The sequence below is a fragment of the Salvelinus fontinalis genome, chromosome 2, assembly GCF_029448725.1.
Source record: "Salvelinus fontinalis isolate EN_2023a chromosome 2, ASM2944872v1, whole genome shotgun sequence".
NCBI classification, from domain to species: domain Eukaryota; kingdom Metazoa; phylum Chordata; class Actinopteri; order Salmoniformes; family Salmonidae; genus Salvelinus; species Salvelinus fontinalis.
Genome location: NC_074666.1, coordinates 81,167,825 through 81,190,328, shown reverse-complemented (window position 1 = coordinate 81,190,328; position 22,504 = coordinate 81,167,825). Strand labels below are relative to the sequence as shown.

Here is a 22,504-nt window from a genome sequence, read left to right as displayed (position 1 = left end):
GTTTCAAGGACAGCTTTTTTTCCATCTACGTAACATTGCAAAAATCAGAGATTTTCTGTCCAAAAATGATGCAGAAAAATTCATCCATGTTTTTGTTGCTTCTAGGTTAGACTACTGCAATGCTCTACTTTCCGTCTAACCGGATAAAGCACTAAATAAACTTCAGTTAGTGCTAAATACGGCTGCTAGAATCCTGACTAGAACCAAAATATTTGATCATATTACTCCAGTGCTAGCCTCCCTACACTGGCTTCATGTTAAGGCAAGGGCTGATTTCAAGGTTTTACTGTTAACCTACAAAGCGTTACATGGGCTTGCTCCTACCTATCTTTCCGATTTGGTCCTGCCGTACATACCTACACGTACGCTACGGTCACAAGACGCAGGCCTAATTGTCCCTAGAATTTCTAAGCAAACAGCTGGAGGCAGGGCTTTCTCCTATAGATCTCCATTTTTATGGAATGGTCTGCCTACCCATGTGAGAGACGCAGACTCAGTCTCAACCTTTAAGTCTTTACTGAAGACTTATCTCTTCAGTGGGTCATATGATTGAGTGTAGTCTGGCCCAGGAGTGTGAAGGTGAACGGAAAGGCTCTGGAGCAACGAACCGCCCTTGCTGTCTCTGCCTGGCCGGTTCCACTCTCTCCACTGGGATTCTCTATCCTCTAACCCTATTACAGGGGCTGAGTCACTGGCTTACTGGTGCTCTTTCATGCCGTCCCTAGGAGGGGTGCGTCACTTGAGTGGGTTGAGTCACTGACGTGATCTTCCTGTCTGGGTTGGCGCCCCCCCTTGGTTTGTGCCGTGGCGGAGATCTTTGTGGGCTATACTCGGCCTTGTCTCAGGATGGTAAGTTGGTGGTTGAAGAAATCCCTCTTGTGGTGAGGGGGCTGTGCTTTGGAAAAGTGGGTGGGGTTATATCCTTCCTGTTTGGCCCTGTCCGGGGGTATCATCGGATGGGGCCACAGTGTCTCCCGACCCCTCCTGTCTCAGCCTCCAGTATTTATGCTGCAGTAGTTTATGTGTCGGGGGGCTAGGGTCAGTTTTTTATATCTGGAGTACTTCTCCTGTCTTATCCGGTGTCCTGTGTGAATTTAAGTATGCTCTCTCTAATTCTCTTTCTCCCTCTCTCTCGGAGGACCTGAGCCCTAGGACCATGCGTCAAGACTACCTGGCATGATGACTCCTTGCTTTCCCCAGTCCACCTGGCCGTGCTGCTGCTCCAGTTTCAACTGTTCTGCCTGCGGCTATGGAACTCTTCACCGGACGTGCTACCTGTCCCAGACCTGCTGTTTTCAACTCTCTAGAGACCGCAGGAGCGGTAGAGATACTCTTAATGATCGGCTGTGAAAAGCCAACTGACATTTCTCCTGAGGTGCTGACACGCTGCACTCTCGACAACTACTGTAATTATTATTATTTGACCATGCTGGTCATTTATGAACATTTGAACATCTTGGCCATGTTCTGCTATAATCTCCACCCGGCACAGCCAGAAGAGGACTGGCCACCCCTCATAGCCTGGTTCCTCTCTAGGTTTCTTCCTAGGTTTTGGCCTTTCTAGGGAGTTTTTCGTAGCCACCGTGCTTCTACACCTGCATTGCTTGCTGTTTGGGGTTTTAGGCTGGGTTTCTGTACAGCACTTTGAGATATCAGCTGATGTACATAGGGCTATATAAATAAATGTGATTGATTGATATGAAGAGGCATTTGCATTTCCATTCCAAAAGTACAGCTCTTTTTTTTTAGTGTCAAAGGAACAAAGAGGATATGACCCTATGTGTGTTGACAAGATCACATACTGTAGATGTGGAAGAGCATGCAGAAGAGATCCTGTTTAATGGCTTTTGTTTGTGCATTCCAGATACAAATAATAATAATAAGATCACACATGTCATCATCATTCACACAAACGCATACACATTGGATACAGTGTCAGCCGCAAGACCAAGCTCTGCAGCAGTGTAGTCTTGTTTTTAACAAAACTTTGACTAGTGCGTGTGCAGGTAATGCAAGCTTTTACTGATATTTTGTTAGTATGCATCACTGCCCAGCTCTAAATCATTTACACATTAATTCTGTGTTTTTTCATCTGTTTCTTCTGATTTACATGAAAACATAATGAGTGCACATTTTGTTGTCTATCTCTGGAAGCACTGTTTGTCTGGGCTATTGACTGTTAAGTATTATAATTCATCAAACAATTAACAGGATGGCTTCTAATGATATCCCAACGGACACAGAGAGGGTGAAGATGGCACCTCTCATGGGTGACATCTTCATCAGAGGTCTGAGTGTTTTCACATACAGCAGTTTGTCAGTCGGGATATCGAAGATGCTATACCTTCAGAATGTGTATGATATAAATGTTGGTGCAGTCATGCAAGTGCAGTCAGTTAAAAATAAATCTGGCAATGGAGATGGAGAAGAGAAAGTCTGCCAGTCGCTTTTCACTGGCTGAAGTCAGTGAAAGCTAACCAGCCAACAGGAATAGAGAGAGAAACATGGAGAGCAAGGTGGGGGGAGACGTGTTCAGGCTTCCACAACTGTTGGTGTCATAGGTTATTGAATTACTACTGCTTTCTAAAATGTGACTTTTTTATGGTAAATTCATCAATCAATCCTGGAATTCTAGAGAATAGAACCAAGTACAAGACATTGTAAGTAAAGTAATTGCTCTACCCATTGACATGCTGGACCAATAGCTAAACATTGAAAATAAAGATCATCAAACATCTCTGAATAATATGTTTATAATCGAGAAAAGAAAGATAGAAAAATAAAATGTTTAAAGACTGCATCTCCCATGGTGCCACACAATAACACGCTGCGTAGTCACGCTCGGCCGGAGTTGGCGGGTACGAAGGAGGCACTGGATGGCTTTTGTCTGTAGCTTTACGCTTAAATGAGAAGAGAGTATTTTTAAAATAGATTTTACAAGCTGATATTTATATAAGATAAGCACTAAAATTGTTTAGATAAACCATTGGTATCCATTTAATAACATTTACTACATTTCCGACCATTCATTCATTCGAGTCAATTCTCTGTAAAGGTAAGTGGCTAGTTACTTCACCATAGCCTTCTGCTCTTTAGCGGTTTCTCCCCCCAGCGTTAACCTATTGTTGCCACACATTTCAATAGGCCAATATATTGACCCTGCAATGTGCATCTTGCTACATTGTTGCATGCGGATTCTGTTTTGAGTATTCAATTGCATTGTTTTCGCGCGAGTTCGTGCAGATTGCTCGTGCTATGATTCAGGTCAACATGGACGACTAGTCATTCCGTCTCGATAGCTCTGGGGGGGGGGGGAAACCTAGCACCACAATGTGAAACGGCCGAGGGAACGGGTTGGTTAATAAATTGCAATTGTGTGTAGCCCTTTACAGTTACCGTGTATTTGACCATGTTGTTATTTTGTTGTACTGTGTTGATTGCCCGTTATTATTGATGTAGGAAAACGATTAGGCTGCTACATTTCATTGCATTCTTTCAAGCAGGAATGTGCCTCATCGAATTGGCTACTCATAAAAGAGAGCAAACGTGCTGTTGCAAAGAAAGGACTGCTTATGATACAAATATATTTGCATCGATTTACAAGTGGTTTTAAATTTGCATCATTTATTGGCATTGTCTGTTAAGAACGTTATAGCCACCAGCGAACTGCAGCGTGCACCTAAATTCTCAAGAATTTCTCAATTCTACCCAAATAGGGCAATGGAATCAGAAATCATCACCTTCTTGAAATGACTTACATTTGTAAATGCACATCAAAGCTGCCACTCAAATGCGTTGTTTAGCCTACAAAATATAGGATGACACTGAAAAACCATGTCCTATTGAATTATGTTTTTAACACATTTGCGTTGTCAGTGTTTGTATGATAGTGATGTTTTACCCCAGCTTACCCCAAATGTTCAGTTAAGAGGGGGTGGGGGTAAGTGTTTTCTTGGTGTTATGTATTCTATAGGATAAGAACCAGGATATGTGTGCCCCCCCCCCCCCCTTTTCTTCCTCCAGACATTCTGGTTCTCACCATGTTGTTTTCAGCCAGTGGGTTGTAGTGATTGTGTGCTTTAGTTGATTCGACTGTATGTGGCATTACTGTGCATTGATGTCCAGATTCTAAGCTTGACCCTTTCACCTGCTGAATCTCATGTAATATTATGTGTATGACTGCATGATCGCTGGTCTGATTTGAAATGATTGTGCTTCTGACATGTTAAACTTTCCTACGATATTGGTAGGTGTGCATTAGTCTACACCACATCAAGGCTACAGCCCAATGGAATGTTCAATAACTCGTGTAGTCCCTACCCCCTGCCTGGATCATGTATTCGAGACAGGTACCAACTCCTAGGGCTCTCCTCTGGGAATCACACCAACAGTGTACCATCATTTAGACTGTAGTCATAAATATGTCTGGAAATAGTGATGACGAACCGAGAGTGATTCTCGTCAAATGTGTTTCTCTATGTATTTGTTTGCATTAGTTGCAGACTTGCAGTACAACCAATGCATGCCAGCTCTTTTAATAGAAACATATCGCCGCTCCATGCGTTTTAGTACTGACCACGTAGTGGGAACTGTAGTCAAAGATTTTATTTTTAAATAACTGACCCAAGATAGACCACAGCCTGTTTTCCAATAGGCACAAATGAATCATAGTAGGCAGAACAAACAAGGAGTTTGGTAGAGCCAAGCATGAGCTAGCGAGATCTTATTGGCGCTTTCTAGCGCGTATTTGCATATTTCTGTTAGGGAGAGCCTAGCAACGGATAAAGTTTACATAACTTAGTCCATTCTGTTTGTAACAGATTGTAGTTTTGGTCACAACTCTATTGAGATCAAATGTTTTATGGATGAGAAAATTAGCAGGATGACGGCCAAAATCCATCTCGCTCCATCTTCTCCCACTGCCGACCACTGGTCTTCCTCTCATCACCATATTTGGTGGTGAGTGGAAATGCCAGCTGGATGCTTCACATTTATACATCCGATAGAACAATGAGACAGATGTTTCAATCTGGGCTGTAGTGGTATGCATGCATTACACGTTAGTAGTCGATTGACTGTGAGAGACGATACCGTGTGTTCTTCTTACCAATGCCAGTCTCTACTTCCTACTGTGATTTCTCCCGTATGCCTCTGATCCATGACCCCCCCCCCCCTTCTCATCCTGTTTAGCTCTGTTGACAAGGAACCCACTGGTTCCACTGCCTTCTCCCAGTCTGAAAATGAGTGAGCCTACTGCTACCGCTACAGAAGCCCCTAGCGATGTGATCCCCAGTGTTACTACTGGTGTAACCACTGAAGGTGTAGATCAACTTTCTACTAATGCAAACGGTAATCCATTGTTTCTGTTTTATGAATGCCATAGGGTTGGGTGGTGGACTGGCCAGCTTCGGCCGAACTTAAACGCACACAAGTGGAAATTCACTTGTGTGGGGTGGGGGGGGGGGGTAAAAGACAATGCCCATAGCTTACCCATGATGTTGCACAAGGATTTAAGTTGATCGCCTTAGTCAATGTATGATATATTTGGGCTTGAAGTGGGAAATCCGAAGTGGTAACTTTTTTCCGTGTCATTGCCGTGTGTTTTCCCCTATGAGATGACGTGCTAATACTTTTCAGTCTACAATTTTTTTTCTGGGCTGGGTTTTATTTGAATGTTACAATCAACTAGCTTGGCATTGTTTAATAATAAGATAAACCTGCAAAGTTAGTTGTTGTTTTTGCACCTCCACATTTTTACCAGCAAATTATCATAATCTATTGGAGAATTTGTGAATTTTCACTTATTTTTTTTAGCTAGTCTGTAAAAAAAACAAAAAACATTTTGGAACCCTGATTCCCCTGTCGCCCTGAGATGAATGGTTTTGACCACTAAAGTTTTGGGTGAATTCGTTTTGCAAGGCACGGTGCCCCAGGTGTGCGGGGTTTGCTCTTTTTTGACCATTCCATTGGTCCTAAGAAGAATTCTCTGCCCACCTGCGGCAAGACAAACTTTCCCATTGCTTCACAACACGCTCCACTGCTTTGATTGGTGCAGCTAGAAACCACAATATCCTATATTGAAAAGGCACCCACGAAAGAAAATTCAAGGAACTTGTTATATATTTTGTTGTGCTGTTCCATTTGTATTGGTGTTTCGTGTCCGATGCTCTTAGGGTGTGGTTGCATTTAATTTGCGTTGTGCATCATGAGCAAATTCATAGAAGTCTCATTTCACTTCCTCTGTGAGAACCATGAGCACGAGTTGGCTGCCGGTGTTTACTTAAGTACCTACAAATATTAAAATGTATTAAAACATTTTCAAATAAATAGTTTAAGTTAGGGATGCACGATTATAGCGGTGAACATATCGGAATCGGCTGATATTAGCTAAAATAGACATCGATATCGGCCCAATGTCTAGTTCAATACCGATGTGAAAAACTGATGTCAAAGCTAACGTGCATATTTATATAACGTAGGTACATGACGTAATGACGCCACGTAGAATTTTGCGCAGAACCTGCAACACAGTATCCTTGTGAGTAAGTATTGTTGTTCGCTTATTGAAATTGAACTTCAGTTCATGAAAATAAATAATAGCTTGCCAGCTGCTTAACCCTGTTGCCCAAAGCTAATGTTATAAGCAGCCAGCTAGCGTCATCTGGCTAGTGAGGCTCGACCTAACCGGGTTATGTGTTGTAAAGTTAGCCACAATAAGGATTAGGCACAATAGCGGAATTTGCAGTTTGCCTTCAAAGTAAAAGTACCTATTTGAAAGTGATGCAGATTGTTACAGTTGGTGGATTCATGCCATATTTAGACTAGATAATGTTAAACAAGGTTGGAATGTGAAGCAATGAAATGGGTTATCAGTGTACTCGCTGACACCCACACAACACAACTGTGAAGGGTTTACGCAAATATTAGCATTGGAGCTCTTGTTGCGTGACTGTGACTGTGTGAAATCACCTCCCCAGTCAACCTATTGTGTGTATTGACATTCATACTTCACTGTACAGCTTTACTTAAGAATTGGGGATCAATGAAATGGGGTAACCGGCTACTCAATACCCAATATATTTATTCCCAACGTCCTCCTCAGTTATCAGACTCCAAGACATCCACACAGTATTGTTTTTCCTCTGGAATAGTGTTCAATACACATAGGTTGACCAGGAATGTGGCTCAATTCACAGTTTTTTCAGAGTCCTGCAATAAGAACAACGATGCTAATGCTCTCTCGGTGTCACTGAGTAGACTGATACCTCATGTCATTGATCCACAATCCATAGGTAAGGCTGTACAGTGAAATAAGTATACCCCCAATGCCATTCTAAAGTATAATACATTGTGTGATTTCAACAGATTTGTCAAATTGTCTTGTTTTTATATAACAACATTCCAACCTCGTTTAGCATGATCTATTCAATTATGGCATAATTCTACTAATTGTATGCATTTGCATCACTGTCAATATCATACTTTTATTTTGAAGGCAAACCGCAAAGTCCACTATTGTGGCTAATCCTTATTGTGGCTAGCTTCACATAGATGGGTCCGACTACCATTAATCAAATAAGAACTGTCTTATAAATTAGGGTTATTTTGTAATACAAAATGTAATATCGGTGCATCACTAGCTTAATTGGTATTGAAAAACCATTCCGTAGCTTTTTACATATACCCTGGTATACGGTATAGCGCCCAAGCCTAATATGTACTGCATTGTGTCCACCCTCCACACACATTTGTCAACTATGCACTCATCTGTTACTGTTTGCTTTGATCATCATCCTTTACACGATCTCGTCTGTCCTCAGATTTCAGATATCCATGAGTCATATAAACTCAGCAAAAAAATAAAACTCCTCGCTGTCAACTACGTTTATTTTCAGCAAACTTAACATGTGTAAATATTTGTATGAGCATAACAAGATTCAAAAACTGAGATCAAAAGTAACAGTCAGTATCTGGTGTGGCCACCAGCTGCATTAAGTACTGCAGTGCATCTCCTCCTCATGGACTGCACCAGATTTGCCAGTTCTTGCTGTGAGATGTTACCCCACTCTTCCACCAAGGCACCTGCAAGTTCCCGGACACTTCTGGGGGGAATGGCCCTAGCCCTCACCCTCCGATCCAACAGGTCCCAAACGTGCTTAATGGGATTGAGATCCGGGCTCTTCGCTGGCCATGGCAGAACACTGACATTCCTGTCTTGCAGGAAATCACGCACAGAATGAGCAGTATGGCTGGTGGCATTGTCACGCTGGAGGCTCATGTCGGGATGAGCCTGCAGGAAGGGTACCACATGAGGGAGGAGGATGTCTTCCCTGTAACGCATAGCGTTACGATTGCCTGCAATGACAACAAGCCCAGTCTGATGATCCTGTGACACACCGCCCCAGACCATGACAGACCCTCCACCTCGATCCCGCTCCAGAGTACAGGCCTCGGTGTAACGCTCCATCCTTCGGCGATAAACGTGAATCCGACCATCACCCCCGGTGAGACAAAACCGCGACTCGTCAGTGAAGAGCACTTTTTGCCAGTCCTGTCTGGTCCAGCGACGGTGGGTTTGTGCCCATGATGTCTGGTGATGTCTGGTGAGGACCTGCCTTTACAACAGGCCTACAAGCCCTCAGTCCAGCCTCTCTCAGCCTATTGCAGACAGTCTGAGCACTGATGGAGGGATTGTGCATTCCTGGTGTAACTCGGGCAGTTGTTGTTGCCATCCTGTACCTGTCCCGCAGGTGTGATGTTCGGATGTACCGATCCTGTGCAGGTGTCGTTACACGTGATCTGCCACTGCGAGGACGATCAGCTGTCCATCCTGTCTCCCTGTAGCGCTGTCTTATGCATCTCACTGTATGGCCATTGCAATTTATTGCCCTGGCCACATCTGCAGTCCTCATGCCTCCTTGCAGCATGCCTAAGGCACGTTCACACGGATGAGCAGGGACATCGTTATTTTGGTGTTTTTCAGAGTCAGTAGAAATGCTTCTATAGTGTCCCAAGTTTTCATAACTGTGACCTTAATTGCCTACCGTCTGTAAGCTGTTAGTGTCTTAACCACCGTTCCACAGGTGCATGTTCATTAATTATTTGTGGTTTGTTGAACAAGCATGGGAAAGAGTGTTTAAACCCTTTACAATGAAGATCTGTGAAGTTATTTGAATTTTTACAAATTATCTTTGAAAGACAGGTCCTGAACAAGGGACGTTTCTTTTTTTGCTAAGTTTACGTTGTGCCATTTACTTTTTCAAGGGTGCAGTCCAGCTCTTTAATGTTATGGTCCAAGCTAGAGGTGGACCATAGTTTCAGAAACCTTGGTTACTCTTTTTTGGGATAGACTACAGACTAGAGGTCGACAGATTATGATTTTTCAACGCCGATATCGATTATTGGAGGACCAAAAAAGCTGATACCGATTAATCGGCTGATTTAAAAAATAATAATAATTTAAAAAATGTTTTACATTTATTTTTTATTTGTAATAATGACAATTACAACAATACTGAATGAACACTTATTTTAACTTAATATAATACATCAATAATATCAATTTAGCCTCAAATAAATAATGAAACATGTTGTTGGAGAAGAAAGTAAAAGTGCAATATGTGCCATGTAAAAAAGCTAACGTTTAAGTTCCTTGCTCAGACTATGAGAACATAGAGTGGTTCCTTTTAACATGCGTCTTAAATATTCCCAGGTGAGAAGTTTTAGGTTGTAGTTATTATAGAAATTACAGGACTATTTCTCTCTATACAATTTGTATTTCATATACCTTTGGCTATTGGATGGTCTTATAGACACTTTAGTATTGCCAGTGTAACAGTATAGCTTCCGTCCCTCTCCTCGCCCCTACCTGGGCTTGAACCAGGAACACATCGACAACAGCCACCCTCGAAGCAGCGTTACCCATGCAGAGCAAGGGGAACAACCACTCCAAGTCTCAGAGCGAGTGATATTTGAATCGCTATTAGTGCGCACCCCGCTAACTAGCTAGCCATTTCACATCGGTTACACCGGCCTAATCTCGGGAGTTGATAGGCTTGAAGTCACAAACAGCGCAAAACTTCGAAGAATTGCGTAGAGCTGCTGGCAAAACGCACGAAAGTGCTGTTTGAATGAATGCTTACGAGCATGCTGCTGCCTACCATCGCTCAGTCAGACTGCTCTATCAAATCATAGACTTAATTATAACATAATAACACACAGAAATACGAGCCTTTGGTCATTAATATGGTCGAATCCGGAAACTATAATTTCGAATACAAAAACGTTTATTCTTTCAGTGAAATACGGAACCGTTACGTATTTTATCTAACGGGTGGCAACCCAAAGTCTAAATATTGCTGGTACATTGCACAACCTTCAATGTTATGTCATAATTATGTACCAATCTGGCAAATTAATTACGGCCTTTGTTAGGAATAAATGGACTTCACACAGTTCGCAATGAGCCAGGTGGCCCAAACTGCTGCATATACCCTGACTGCTTGCACGGAACACAAAAGAGGTGACACAATTTCCCTAGTTATAAGAAATTAATGTTAGCAGGCAATATTAACTAAATATGCAGGTTTAAAAATATATACTTGTGTATTGATTTAAAAGAAAGGCTTGGATGTTTATGGTTAGGTACATTGGTGCAACGACAGTGCTTTTTTCGCAAATGCACTTGTTAAATCATCATCCGTTTGTCAAAGTAGGCTGTGATTCGATGAGAAATTAACAGGCACTGCATCGATTTATATGCTAGATAAACTAGTAATATCATCAACCATGTGTAGTTAACTAGTGATTATGTTAAGATTGATTGTTTTTCATAAGATAAGTTTAATGCTAGCTAGCAACTTACCTTGGCTTCTTGCTGCCCTCGCGTAACAGGTAGTCAGCCTGCCACGCAGGCTCCTCATGGAGTGCAATGTAAGGCAGGTGGTTAGAGCATTGGACTAGTAACCGGAAGGTTGCAAAAACGAATCCCCGAGCTGACAAGGTACAAATCTGTCGTTCTGCCCCTGATCAAGGCAGTTAACCCACCGTTTCAAGGCCGTCATTGAAAATAATGTGTTCTTACCTGACTTGCCTAGTTAAATCGGTGTCCAAAAATACCGATTTACCGATTGTTATGAAAACTTGAAATCGGCCCTAATTAATCGGCCATTCCGATTAATCGGTCGACCTCTACTACAGAGTATCTGTAGATGCTCTATCAGTAACATTTAAACGAATTATCTGCTAAGCCTAACCTTAACCTTTACCCTAACCCTTATTCTAAACCTAACCTTAGCATGCAGTTGCTTATCAACAGATGAACAGTTTGTTGATAGAATCTGTGGAGCATCTACAGATGGTCTATCCAAATAAAGTGACTGAAACCTTTCATTGGTTTTTTTTTCTTATCCTTTGTCCAACCTGTATGTCTAACTATATGTCCTTGAAATGTTAAATCCTTGGGTCAAGTCCCCATACCGGACACCTTAAAACTACCCCAGGAGCATACCAAACTAATTTAACTCCCTCTAAAAACAAATCTACGAGGGTCAGTTGGAGGATCTCTCTTTGAATACAGAAACCCATTGCCATGATTTGGTTATATTTACAGAGTTACAAAAACCCAATTTGAAAGTGAATCAGTCAGATGTTAGTGATTCAGAGCCAGAGATCTTGAGGCACACTGAAGCCTACATCAGATAGTCCTCTACAATTCCATGAACTGTAATGAAGAACGGGTTGGCAAACAGGGTTGATAATAAAAAGGTACGAAGTTTGCAGGGACGCAAACTAGTCACCTTTCGGCGAAAGGGGGGGTTGGATCACTACTGGCTGTAAGCCTACGAGTGATGTGCGTTTGGAGCAATATTGGCTGTATCAAAGGCTCAGCCAATGGTTTACATAGCAACAGAATGCAGCGCAGCAAGCGACTGCAGAGACAACCAATTTGCTAGTTACAACATCAGTGCGCGATCTGGAAAGACAGCATAGAGTAGAAAGGCAGTTACAGCAGCTCGTCCCCTGAACGATAATGAAGAGGTAACGTTAGGTGAGCAGCCTGACCACGGAGACGGGGGTGAGAAGGTGAAGAAGCGTACTTCATGAGCTGTAACCTGTAACGTAAACTCACCCCATTCCGTACAAATGTCCATAACCGCGACATTCAAACGAGGCTACAAAGAAAACTAATGGAACTGTAGCGACTGTGTTGACTTCAAAATCTGGGGTGTGAACTACGTTTCTATTCAAGCGTTGATCGACATGGTAATCGCTCTATAGTATTGGAGAAAAATATAAAAAATTGACCCTCCGTTACATAGTGACGTGTCATGCCGTAACGTACAGCACGCATACAGCAACTATTTCTGTCTTACAATCTCTCTCCACCAGGTGTAGCACTTCTCTCATCGTTTAAAAACAAGAAATGGACAGGGGTAAGGGGGGATACCTAGTCATTTTTTGCGTCATCACTGTAAGCGATCATGACTGTTTACTTCTGAAGATCACTTTAGCACCGCCCTAAAAACCGACACAAATTCAACACAAACCTTCAAATAGGTATGTAATGACACCTTATATAAACTCTTTATAGTGTTTTATTTACATTTTAGAGGCGATAAGGTGATAAGTTAGACAGATCGAGTGAAAAAAAGCAAGTTTTTCCACACATCTCCTCTCCTTCTCACTATCACGCATTAGTTTCGCTTCCCCACCCGCCATTTTTAAAAAGACCCTCATTGCCTTCTTGAATTATGCAGAAACGGGCAGCGTGGAGGTCATGTAATTAATTTTGTTGGACAGGGGAGAAATTGTGCTTTACAATGGTATTGACATTACAGTTGATCTGGAAGTATTACGTTTTTGGGGCGCTAAAATAAGGTCAATTGTACGGACCAAGGCGATGTACAAAAGTGAGTGTGTTTACATTAACCGAAAAACAACTGGCATTTGGAACGTTTGAGGTGAGGGAGAAAGTGGGGTGGAACAAGCATTAAGTACCTTGCTAGCTGGATCAAATTCTCCGTTAGCTTGCCTGAGAAATGTTGAGCCACATTAGCCAAGTTAACTGATCAAATAATTGAGTTTAATGTGTGAAAATGAGCTGGCTAATAAAGTCAGCAACATCAGATGAGCTAACATTAGTAACCTAACCAATTCGCTATAGTATTAACTGGTTTACGACTCCTTGCCGTTCCTCAAGTTATAATGTGTTAACGTTGCTTGCTGGACCCTGGTAATCTGTGAAATGTTAACTCGCTAACGAACTAACCACTATCTGTTAACGAATGTTTTCCCTCTACAGTATGTGGTTAATTTTCAGAATGAGAGAATTAGGTGAAAGTGAGGCATTGCTCGTTAAACAAGTGGATTCAGGGATCAAGTGTAGCTGGGCCTGGCTTAAGCTGGATGCCACTATAGAGGTGAAAGGAACACCACACACTTTACCTCTTTCTCACTTTTTCTGGCATATTGTAGGACAGGTGTCCACATGCGGAAAGTGTATCATGTGCAATGTAGCCCAAATATATATTTTTTGTTGTGTTGAACTTGACAGTAACGTGTGAGGGGGGATAATATATATTTTTAACTTAGTGAACGTTATTTTTGCACACATGTAGCCTTGCGCACTTGATTGACGTCTATATTGGCCACAATAATAGAGCAAAAATAGAATGCCTGTTTCGTTCTAGTTCTACTTTAAGATGTTTTTTCCCAAAGTGCAGTATTTAGGTGTGTGGTCACAAGCGTTCTATTATAAAGGCTGTCATGGCTAACTGCAATATTAGTGTCTTGTTTTTTTCTCAAGATTTTCGTGTCATTTGCAGTAAAGTCTAGGCAACAAATAACATTGGATTGCTTTCTTTAATTTTTTTTGGTGTGAGTTATATTCACATTAAACACGTTATTCTACGCACAGAGACTGATCATGTAGATCATGTTTGTTGTTTAATTAGTTAACCTGCATTTCCTCCTAGCAGGGTTTTTTGTTTGTTTCAATGTAAAAAAGGAAAAGAAAAAAAGAAAAAGTGTTACCTTTTTGGGCCCTCTTTAGTTTGCATCCCTGTAGTTGCCATGCTGGCACTGCTGCTTAATTGCAGATAAGACACAATTTGTATTTTGATTGGCAAAGCAAGTCCAACAAATGTTTTTGGGATGAATCCAATCTGTGTAATCTGACTCAACCGGACCATAGTGAAGTGTGCCTATAATCATTGGGACTTATAGCTGTGAACAAAGTCTATGAAGTCTAACCAAACTGTTCTGCACTCTACCCCTTCACCAGAGCCGCCCAAGGAAGAGGTCAAGTTGGTGGCAACAGCAGGCAAGAAGCAGACCAAGAAGAAGGTGGAAGAGGTGGTAGAGGAAGAGGAGGAGGAATATGTGGTGGAGAAGGTGCTGGACCGACGGGTGGTAAAGGGACGCGTTGAGTTTCTGCTCAAATGGAAAGGCTTCTCAGAGTGAGTGAAGATTTAATGCTTGTAATGCGAGTCACATAAATTATATTGGCATACATTACATACAATCCTGTATACATTTATTGATTTATAATTTTGCTTCTCTTTATTGGTACCCATGGGGTAGTGTAGCTGGGGGTCTTGTCACCACGCAACAGGATTTGTCATACCCCCTGGGCCCTCAACAGGTTGGGCATATATATTGGTTGCCGTTTTCCTCACAGAGCATGTTGTGCAAGGTCAACAATGGTCTCCACTGTCTCTGGCTTGAGACAAGTGGTCGTGTGGAACACTTGTCAGCGGTTGGCAAGTACAGTGCGTTCGGGAACGTATTCAGACCCCCTTTTCCACGTTTTGTTACTTTACAGCCTTGTTCTAAAATTGACGAAGCAAAAACACGTTTAAAAAAACGGATATCACATTTACTTAAGTATTCAGACCTTTGGCTGCAATTACAGCCTTGAGTCTTGGGTATGACACTACAAGCTTGGCACACCTGTATTTGGTGAGTGTCTCCCATTCCTCCCTGCAGATCCTCTCACGCTCTGTCAGGTTGGATGGTAAGCGTTGCTGCACAGCTATTTTCAAGTCTCTCCAGAGATGTTAGATTGAGTTCAAGTCCGAGCTCCTGCTGGGCCACTCAAGGACATTCAGAAGCCACTCCTGTGTTGTTTTCGCTGTGTGCTTAGGGTTGTTGTCCTGTTGGAAGGTGAACCTTCACTCCAGTCTGAGGTCCTGATCACTCTGTAGCAGGTTTATCAAGAATTTCTCTGTACTTTGCTCCGTTCATCTTTACCTCGATCCTGACTAGTCTCCCAGTCCCTGCCGCTGATCAACATCCCCACAGCATGATGCTGCCACCACCATGCTTCACCGTAGGGATTGTGCCAGGTTTCCTCCAGATGTGACGCTTGGCATTCAGGCCACAAAGTTCAATCTTGGTTTCATCAGACCAGAGAATCTTGTTTCTCATGGCCTGAGTCTTTAGTTGCCTTATGACAGCCAGCTTGGGAGTTTGCCAAGTCTTTTATTGCAGAGTGGCTTCCATCTGGCCACTCTACCATAAAGGTCTGATTGGTGGAGTGCTGCAGAGATGGTTGTCCTTCTGGAAAATTCTCCCATCTCCACAGAGTAACTCTAGAGCTCTGTCAGAGTGACCATTGGGTTCTCTTGGTCACCTCCCTGACCAAGCTCAGTTCTCCCCCGATGGCTCAGTTTGGCTAGGCGGCCAGCTCTAGGAAGTCTTTGTGGTTCCAAACTTCCATTTTAAGAATGATGGAGGCCACTGTGTTCTTGAGAACCTTCAATGCTGCAGATTTTTTTTGATACCCTTCACCAGGTCTGTGCCTCGACACAATCCGGTCTCTGGAGCTCTAAGCACAATTCCTTCGACCTCATGTCTTGGTTTTTGCTCGGACATGCACTGTCAACTGTGGGACTTTTTTTTATATAGACAGGCGTGTGTGCCTTTCCAAATCATGTCCAATCAATTGAATTTACCACCGGTGGACTCCAAGTTGTAGTAACATCTCCAGGATGATAAATGGAAACAGGATGCACCTGAGCTCAATTTAAGTTTCATAGCAAAGGGTCTGAATACTTATGTAAATAAAGTTGGAATCAAAGGGGTTAACATTTTTGGGTACCCAGGACTATATCACATAAATATTAAAGGACTACAACCTCATGCATAATGAATTACACAGGAATTCCCCTCAGCCAAAACTTACTTTCAGATATTGGTATTTCAACACCTTATAAATGGCATTGCAAGTCTCTGGAATGATTTTAGAGACGGTTGCAGGTCCAATACAAAATTGGAAGGACAGGCTCTTGTAGGTCTCACCTGCACAAAGACACTGATTACCAAATAAGGGTTAAAAACCAAGACAACAAGTCAACCCAGCTAGCTGCAAACTTAACTAGCAAACAGATACACACAGATACACTTAACTAGCTCACAGATACACAGCTCAGAACATTATATGGGCATCGTGAGAAAAAGACAACCATGAAGCCAGCTGTCTATGTATGCCCACATGCTAGCCAACTCCAAACATTTGATATATAGCTGCAAGAAACATTTTAAATAATGCTAGCTAATGTATTGTTTACAAGTTTTGTGTGGTTAGCAAATGAGCATACAAAGTCAGCTGGCTAGTTTTTACTTGTCTTCATAGTTGTCTCTTTGTCACGATGCCTATCTAATATCAACATCAAACATTTAAACATTAGGACAGCTATCGCTCGCCAGTTGCCAGGAATCGCAGAGATGCTGTCTTTGAAATGAGTGTCTTGCTTCCCGATTAGAGGGGCCACCAACTCCACCAGCTGGGAAAGATTATGGAGCTGGGCTACATCACCCAACTCCAGCTTGCTACACAAGTTTGCATAGGCTCCTTTAGGGCCTTCTAAAAAAAATATAATAAAATCTTTACCTAAATCCATTTTATATTTTCCCTAGGTTTTACCTGTTTTTTCTTCAATTTTTCGCTCCAAAAATCAAATTTTTAAATATAAAACAACAAAAAAATTGGATGTTGTATGTACACAACAATGCTTAAACCATACCAGGAGACCACTTTTGAGGTCTGGGAAAAATCTAAGACATTTACATTTTTGGGTGTAGATACCCTTTAAATTCAAGTGTGCAGTCTGGCAAGAGAGCTATAGCACACATTATTTCAGATTTGTTAAACAAATCACTGCTGGATTCATACAAATAATAATATAATTCTGCCAGGTAGGCATAGACTACTTTTGCAGTTAACATTTCAATGAGAAGGTTTTTGGGAAAGCCTTTCCATCTACCAGAAGACGGTTGTAATTCACATCATCGCTAATGGCTTTGTGGTAGACAAACGACACAGGGGCTTTCCCGCACCGTTGCCTCTTCTAAGTTAAAGGAAAATATGAATCCCTTATGCTATTTGTTCAGGTCTTTATTATAATCTTGGGTAGATACATTTTCCAATAAATACAATACATTTAGTTGATGTCCTAAGTTCAATACATGTTTGAATGTTGAATTCCATTTTAATGTCTGGATTCTGTCCGGGTTCTCCATATCGTAGATTTTTATAGGACCCTACTCTTTGGGCTTGGCACTGCATAAGCCAAAGCCTGCTACCTAATCTCCTTTCCTTTTGGTTGGTTGTTTTTGCTCTTGTTGGTTGCTCTCATCGTTCTACAAAAGTCAATAGCCATCTCAAACACTTCCAGCTTTTTCTGGTCCATGGTGACACAGTGACTTGCTTGGTTGGTCTTCAGCTGCTGTATATTTGGCATCGGTCTGTTTTACTACTTCGTCTTCCAGTGTTGCGGTGGTAGTCCTGCATTTTCGATGAGTTGGTTCTGGGGGGGGGGGGGGTTGAAACGGAATCTGATGGTTGTAGCCCAGGTATAAATGTACCTTTTTACACTTTGTTTACCACAGTGAGGACAATACATGGGAACCGCAGGACAACCTGGATTGCCCTGACCTGATTGCTGAGTACATGCAGAATCATCATAACAAAAAAGAAAGTTACAAGAAAGAGTCTGGTGGCAAGAGGAAAGCTGGTGAGTCTGATACAGAGGCAGGGGGTGAAGAAGGCAGGCCCAAGAAGAGGAAAGATGAGGTGAGAGCCTATACTTCGCTTCGATATTAAAGAACGTGCCTGATACTATAGACCGTGAACGTAGTCCTGTACTGAACCTATTCCCCTTTCTCTTCTTCGCTCTCCTTATCTATCATTCTTCCAGGCAGAGAAGCCCAGAGGCTTTGCTCGTGGACTTGACCCCGAACGGATCATTGGAGCCACAGACTCCAGTGGAGAGCTGATGTTCCTCATGAAATGGTGAGTTCTGGGCAGCATTGGGATTTTGACACTTTTCGCTATACATTACTGGGAGGGTGGAAAATGTTTGTGTGACATAAAACTGGTTAAAGTGGCTTCACCCTTAAATTCTGTCTCCACAGGAAGAACAGTGATGAGGCGGACCTGGTGCCGGCCAAGGAGGCAAACATTAAATGTCCACAGGTGGTCATATCCTTCTACGAGGAGCGTCTGACATGGCACTCCTACCCCACCGAGGAGGAAGAGAAGAAGGATGATAAGAACTAGCCACAGGTCCAGGATGAAGGGGAAGGGGGTACAGAGGGTGGGGTTTAGAGTGGTGGGGAGGGACAGAGAAGCTGATTTGTTTCAAAAGCTTCATTCTGCAAACCCGGACTGTTGAAACTAAAACAGAGGTTGACAGATGGGTAGGGATGATGGGAAGACTTGTCAAGGAGGTGGGTTGGGGGGCATGGGTAAATAGAACTCGTAAGTCTCAAGATCACTTCATCAGGCCTCACCAGCTAGGACCATGGGATATGTAGTTTTCAGTCCCTGAGCACTGAATTGCTTTAAAATCACCAGCTCCTCTTACTGTAGCTTCGCCTCAGAAAAGCTTTTGTCGAGATGATACACTTTTGAGTGAGCGAGGTATCACTACAGCAGCTGAGTTTACAAAATAGAAGGGTCAGATTCCAAAACATGATCCAGCAAACGTTCTCAGCTAATTCAATTGAAATAGCCAATCTTAATTTCCAGTTTTCCTGCGTGAAATGTCAAAGTTGATTTCTAGTCAGAACATTATCTCGTACTGACACATCCCTCATCGAGCAACTTGCAGTACTTTTTGTTTCCCTTTCGACTTTTTCAGAAACTCTGTTTTAAGTGTTGGCACCTGCCCTCCCTTGCCATATCATTATCATATAATGTGTAAATAGTTGTGGTTTTATTTGGTTATGAGAGCGATCTAAGAAGTGTTTTGGCTGTTCAGACTGGAGTTAACCTAGATTCTGGTCTTTTAAGTGTTACGCGTAGGTGTATAGAGTTGTGAACAATGGTGTGGAGCAGGGTTTCCGTTAGGAAAATGTGGTGCTGGACATTTTCCCGGCAGCATTTTAATTTACCGGACATTTGAGACATTTTCTCGACCCATATACATTGTGTGCGTAATCTGATTAGGGCGTACAGCCATGGTGCTCCGTATGACAGAAATGACTTTTACATTATGGTAATTCATCTAAAAATAACATGCAAATTGAGGATGCAACGGTGAGCGTCCCTACCGTATTCCAATGCGCACTTTGAAGATGTTAGAACAACTGTCCACATGTACCTTTCCTCAGCCAACAAGATGAGTAACGAACAGCAAAATCACCTGCCTATGTCAGTCTACTATCCCCCATAGTGGAACAATAAACCTATTTATTGGTATGCTTGTCGTTCTGTGCGATAAAGAAATGATCTACTCCAAACGGACTCCCAAATTCATACAACCAGTAGGCCTAGGCTACATAAAACAAAACAGAAACGTTAAAGCAATGAGGCTGATGCTACCGATCAGAACGTTTAGCTTAAAATGTTGATAAACTATTATTTCTTCACCCTTCGTGAATGTTTGTTCCGTAATGCAATTGTCAAGAAAACACTGTTGTGAAATGCGCAATGCACATGCGAGCGGTTTCATGAGATGAAAATATCCATTTGATCTCCCCTCTTAATCTAAAGATGCAACAACTAGCATGGGTTGCTAATATGACTAGGATTGTGCCTTTGACAACCACTAGAACATGAGAGAAATAGGCTGCTGGTTTCAATGGCATATGGAACTCTAAAACAATTGCCTTTACGTTTCTACGGTCAGATGTTGGCTAGGCTACTTTGAAGCGAGGGAAGACATGCCTCCATAATATGAAGTAAAACGTTCAGGTTTCAAACAATGAATGTTTTTTTTAAACGCATACTGCCTCCATTTCATTGCTAAGTGGTGTGTGATCCGCTGAAGCCTGCATATCGTTGCCTAGGCACTTAAAATAAAGGCGCTTCGATTGCCAGTTAATAAATAAAATAGTAGCTATTTTTAATGATGGCCTCATCTTATTTTAACACACGATTGCATTTAGTTGTGCAATGATTGGGCTTGTAAAAGCACGTTTGACTCCAGCAGCAAGGAACACGCTGTTTGAGAAGCTGTACCAGCAGCTCCTCCGTTCTGACAGATTTTCCACTCAAATTACGCTCTGCATCTGTATGCTGTGTGCATGTGATAAGATGCATAAAGACTAACGAAAATACACAAACAGCAAATTAACCTATATAACGATAATCTTGACCGGTCAGATGTATTGGCATCGACTGGTATTTCCATCAATGAATAGGTGAAAAGGCATTTTTTTTCCTAAGGGATTTTTGCGAGAAAATTGGCCGGCAGCAATTTTATTTATCGGCTTTTCACCTCTTTTTTTTAATCGGCCAAAAGCCAGCTATTACTAGCCAACAGAAACCCTGGTATGGAGCAACTCACTTTGTTGTAGAGCACCAGTATGACCTATGTAACCTGAGTTGTTTGTAAGCTCGTACCCATGGCTAATAAAACTTGATTGGGGCGATCCACTTTCCTGTCAGATAACATACCCTCAGAAAACCGGCAATAAGTAAGAAGCTACAGACGAAGATGCGAAAGATGGGCTTTCACTCAGATTCATCTTTGGTGGAAAGCTTGATTTACTATAATGTCCACATAGTCTCCCGCTTTCTTGTCGAGCTCTTCCCATGTGCAGTACATGCTCACCATTCACAGGCTTCCTTGAGGTGATTGGGGCTTTTAGAAGGTTTGGTATTGCCATCAAACTGCACTGTAAATATTTGGATTAAGGGGGTGGGAAGGGTTGGGCCCAGTCAAGGCCTATGGTTGGCTGTGGTTGCGAAGATTAGGGATGGACAAAAAAAAGTGTTTTCTTGCAATGCAACCAACATAAGCCAGTAATTCAAGTGTCAAATCTCTCCCAAGAGGTATACACAGAGGTAAATGTAGTGTCTATGCCAGGGCTCTCCAACCCTGTACCTGGAGAGCTACAGTCCTTTATATTTTTGCTCCAACTCTAATCTAGTGCACCTGATTCTAATAATTAGCTGGTTGATAAGCTGAATCAGGTAAATTAAAAACGGGTTGAAGAGAACCTACTGGAGAGTAGCTCTCCAGGAACAGGGTTTGAATGCCCTGGTCTATACACATGCTTCTGTTTTACTAAACCCCTGGTCCCTAGGTATAGTCTATATTGTGACTCAAAGTAAATACAACGGTTTTATGGTGATCTGTTTATAGTGTAAAGTAAATATATTCAAGGTGTTGACAGCCATGTGAATATAGATCAATCTAGCAACTTATCCATCTCACACAACTGACAAAAAGATTATGGGCCTCCTGCCCAAGAAATGGCAAGACCAGATCACGACGACTTCTCCAACTAAGCTAATTCTACTTTCAGACTTTACCTTTGAGCTCTGATGTTAATACTCGCCGAGTCTGGACCTGTTATATTAAAATGAGCTGCCAATTAAACATCTGACACCCTCACAGAGGTGAGCGGGTTATGTTAAACATCTGACACCCTCACAGAGGTGGGTGGATTATATTCAAGTTTGGTTTGTGGGGCTTTGCTACCGCTGGCTTAATTGTAGAATTGTTCACTGCTCTACTGCGTCTGAATATTCCTCTATTTAAAAAAAAAAAAAAAAAATCCTAAATTAAGTAATTGATTTAATCGATTAATCACAGCTAACAATAGCTTGAATGAAAGTGTTAATCGATTTAACTGATTAATCGTGACTAACATTTTAAATGTTGAGGTACTGAAGACAACCACCAGTACCAGGGGTTCTACAGCCCTGGTATAGAGCCTGTTGCCTTGGATTGATTTTGCATTGGCATTTTACTGCTCATTTTAACATTACAAGTCTAAGAGGGCTGTATATCTTTTCTAATATACTAGACTGGAAGATTTCTATATATACAGTATATCCTAGACAAGAGGCTCATATGTAACCTTTTTAGTTATTTTGTCTTTGACTCTTTCTCGTGTCTACTGAAGATGCATCTCGTTGCATGTTTCTTGCTTTCAATCAATGTCACCATTTGCAGTGGTTACTTTTACTTGTTTCAATGTTTTTGGACAATAAATCTTTTTTGTTAACAATGGTGTTTAATATAATTTGATGAAACAAGTTAACTTG

General features: G+C 41.9%; 1 protein-coding gene across 2 annotated transcripts; it reads left to right on the top strand.

Moving 5' to 3' along the window:
* Nucleotides 1-2,825: 2,825 nt before the first annotated feature.
* On the top strand, nucleotides 2,826-22,467 carry LOC129828631 (chromobox protein homolog 1-like). 2 transcript variants are annotated; one of them, XR_008755265.1, is made up of 7 exons: nucleotides 2,826-3,055; nucleotides 5,191-5,349; nucleotides 14,285-14,459; nucleotides 17,893-18,076; nucleotides 18,201-18,295; nucleotides 18,418-21,853; nucleotides 21,893-22,467. XR_008755265.1 is itself a non-coding variant. In XM_055889723.1 (6 exons), exons 2-6 carry the CDS (start codon nucleotides 5,241-5,243, stop codon nucleotides 18,560-18,562), a joined length of 708 nt encoding a protein of 235 aa, XP_055745698.1. In that variant the 5' UTR covers nucleotides 2,826-3,055; nucleotides 5,191-5,240; the 3' UTR covers nucleotides 18,563-22,467. The 2 variants fall into 2 exon arrangements, 1 of the variants encoding a protein (XP_055745698.1); XM_055889723.1 differs by having other exon boundaries at nucleotides 18,418-22,467.
* Nucleotides 22,468-22,504: the final 37 nt, after the last annotated feature.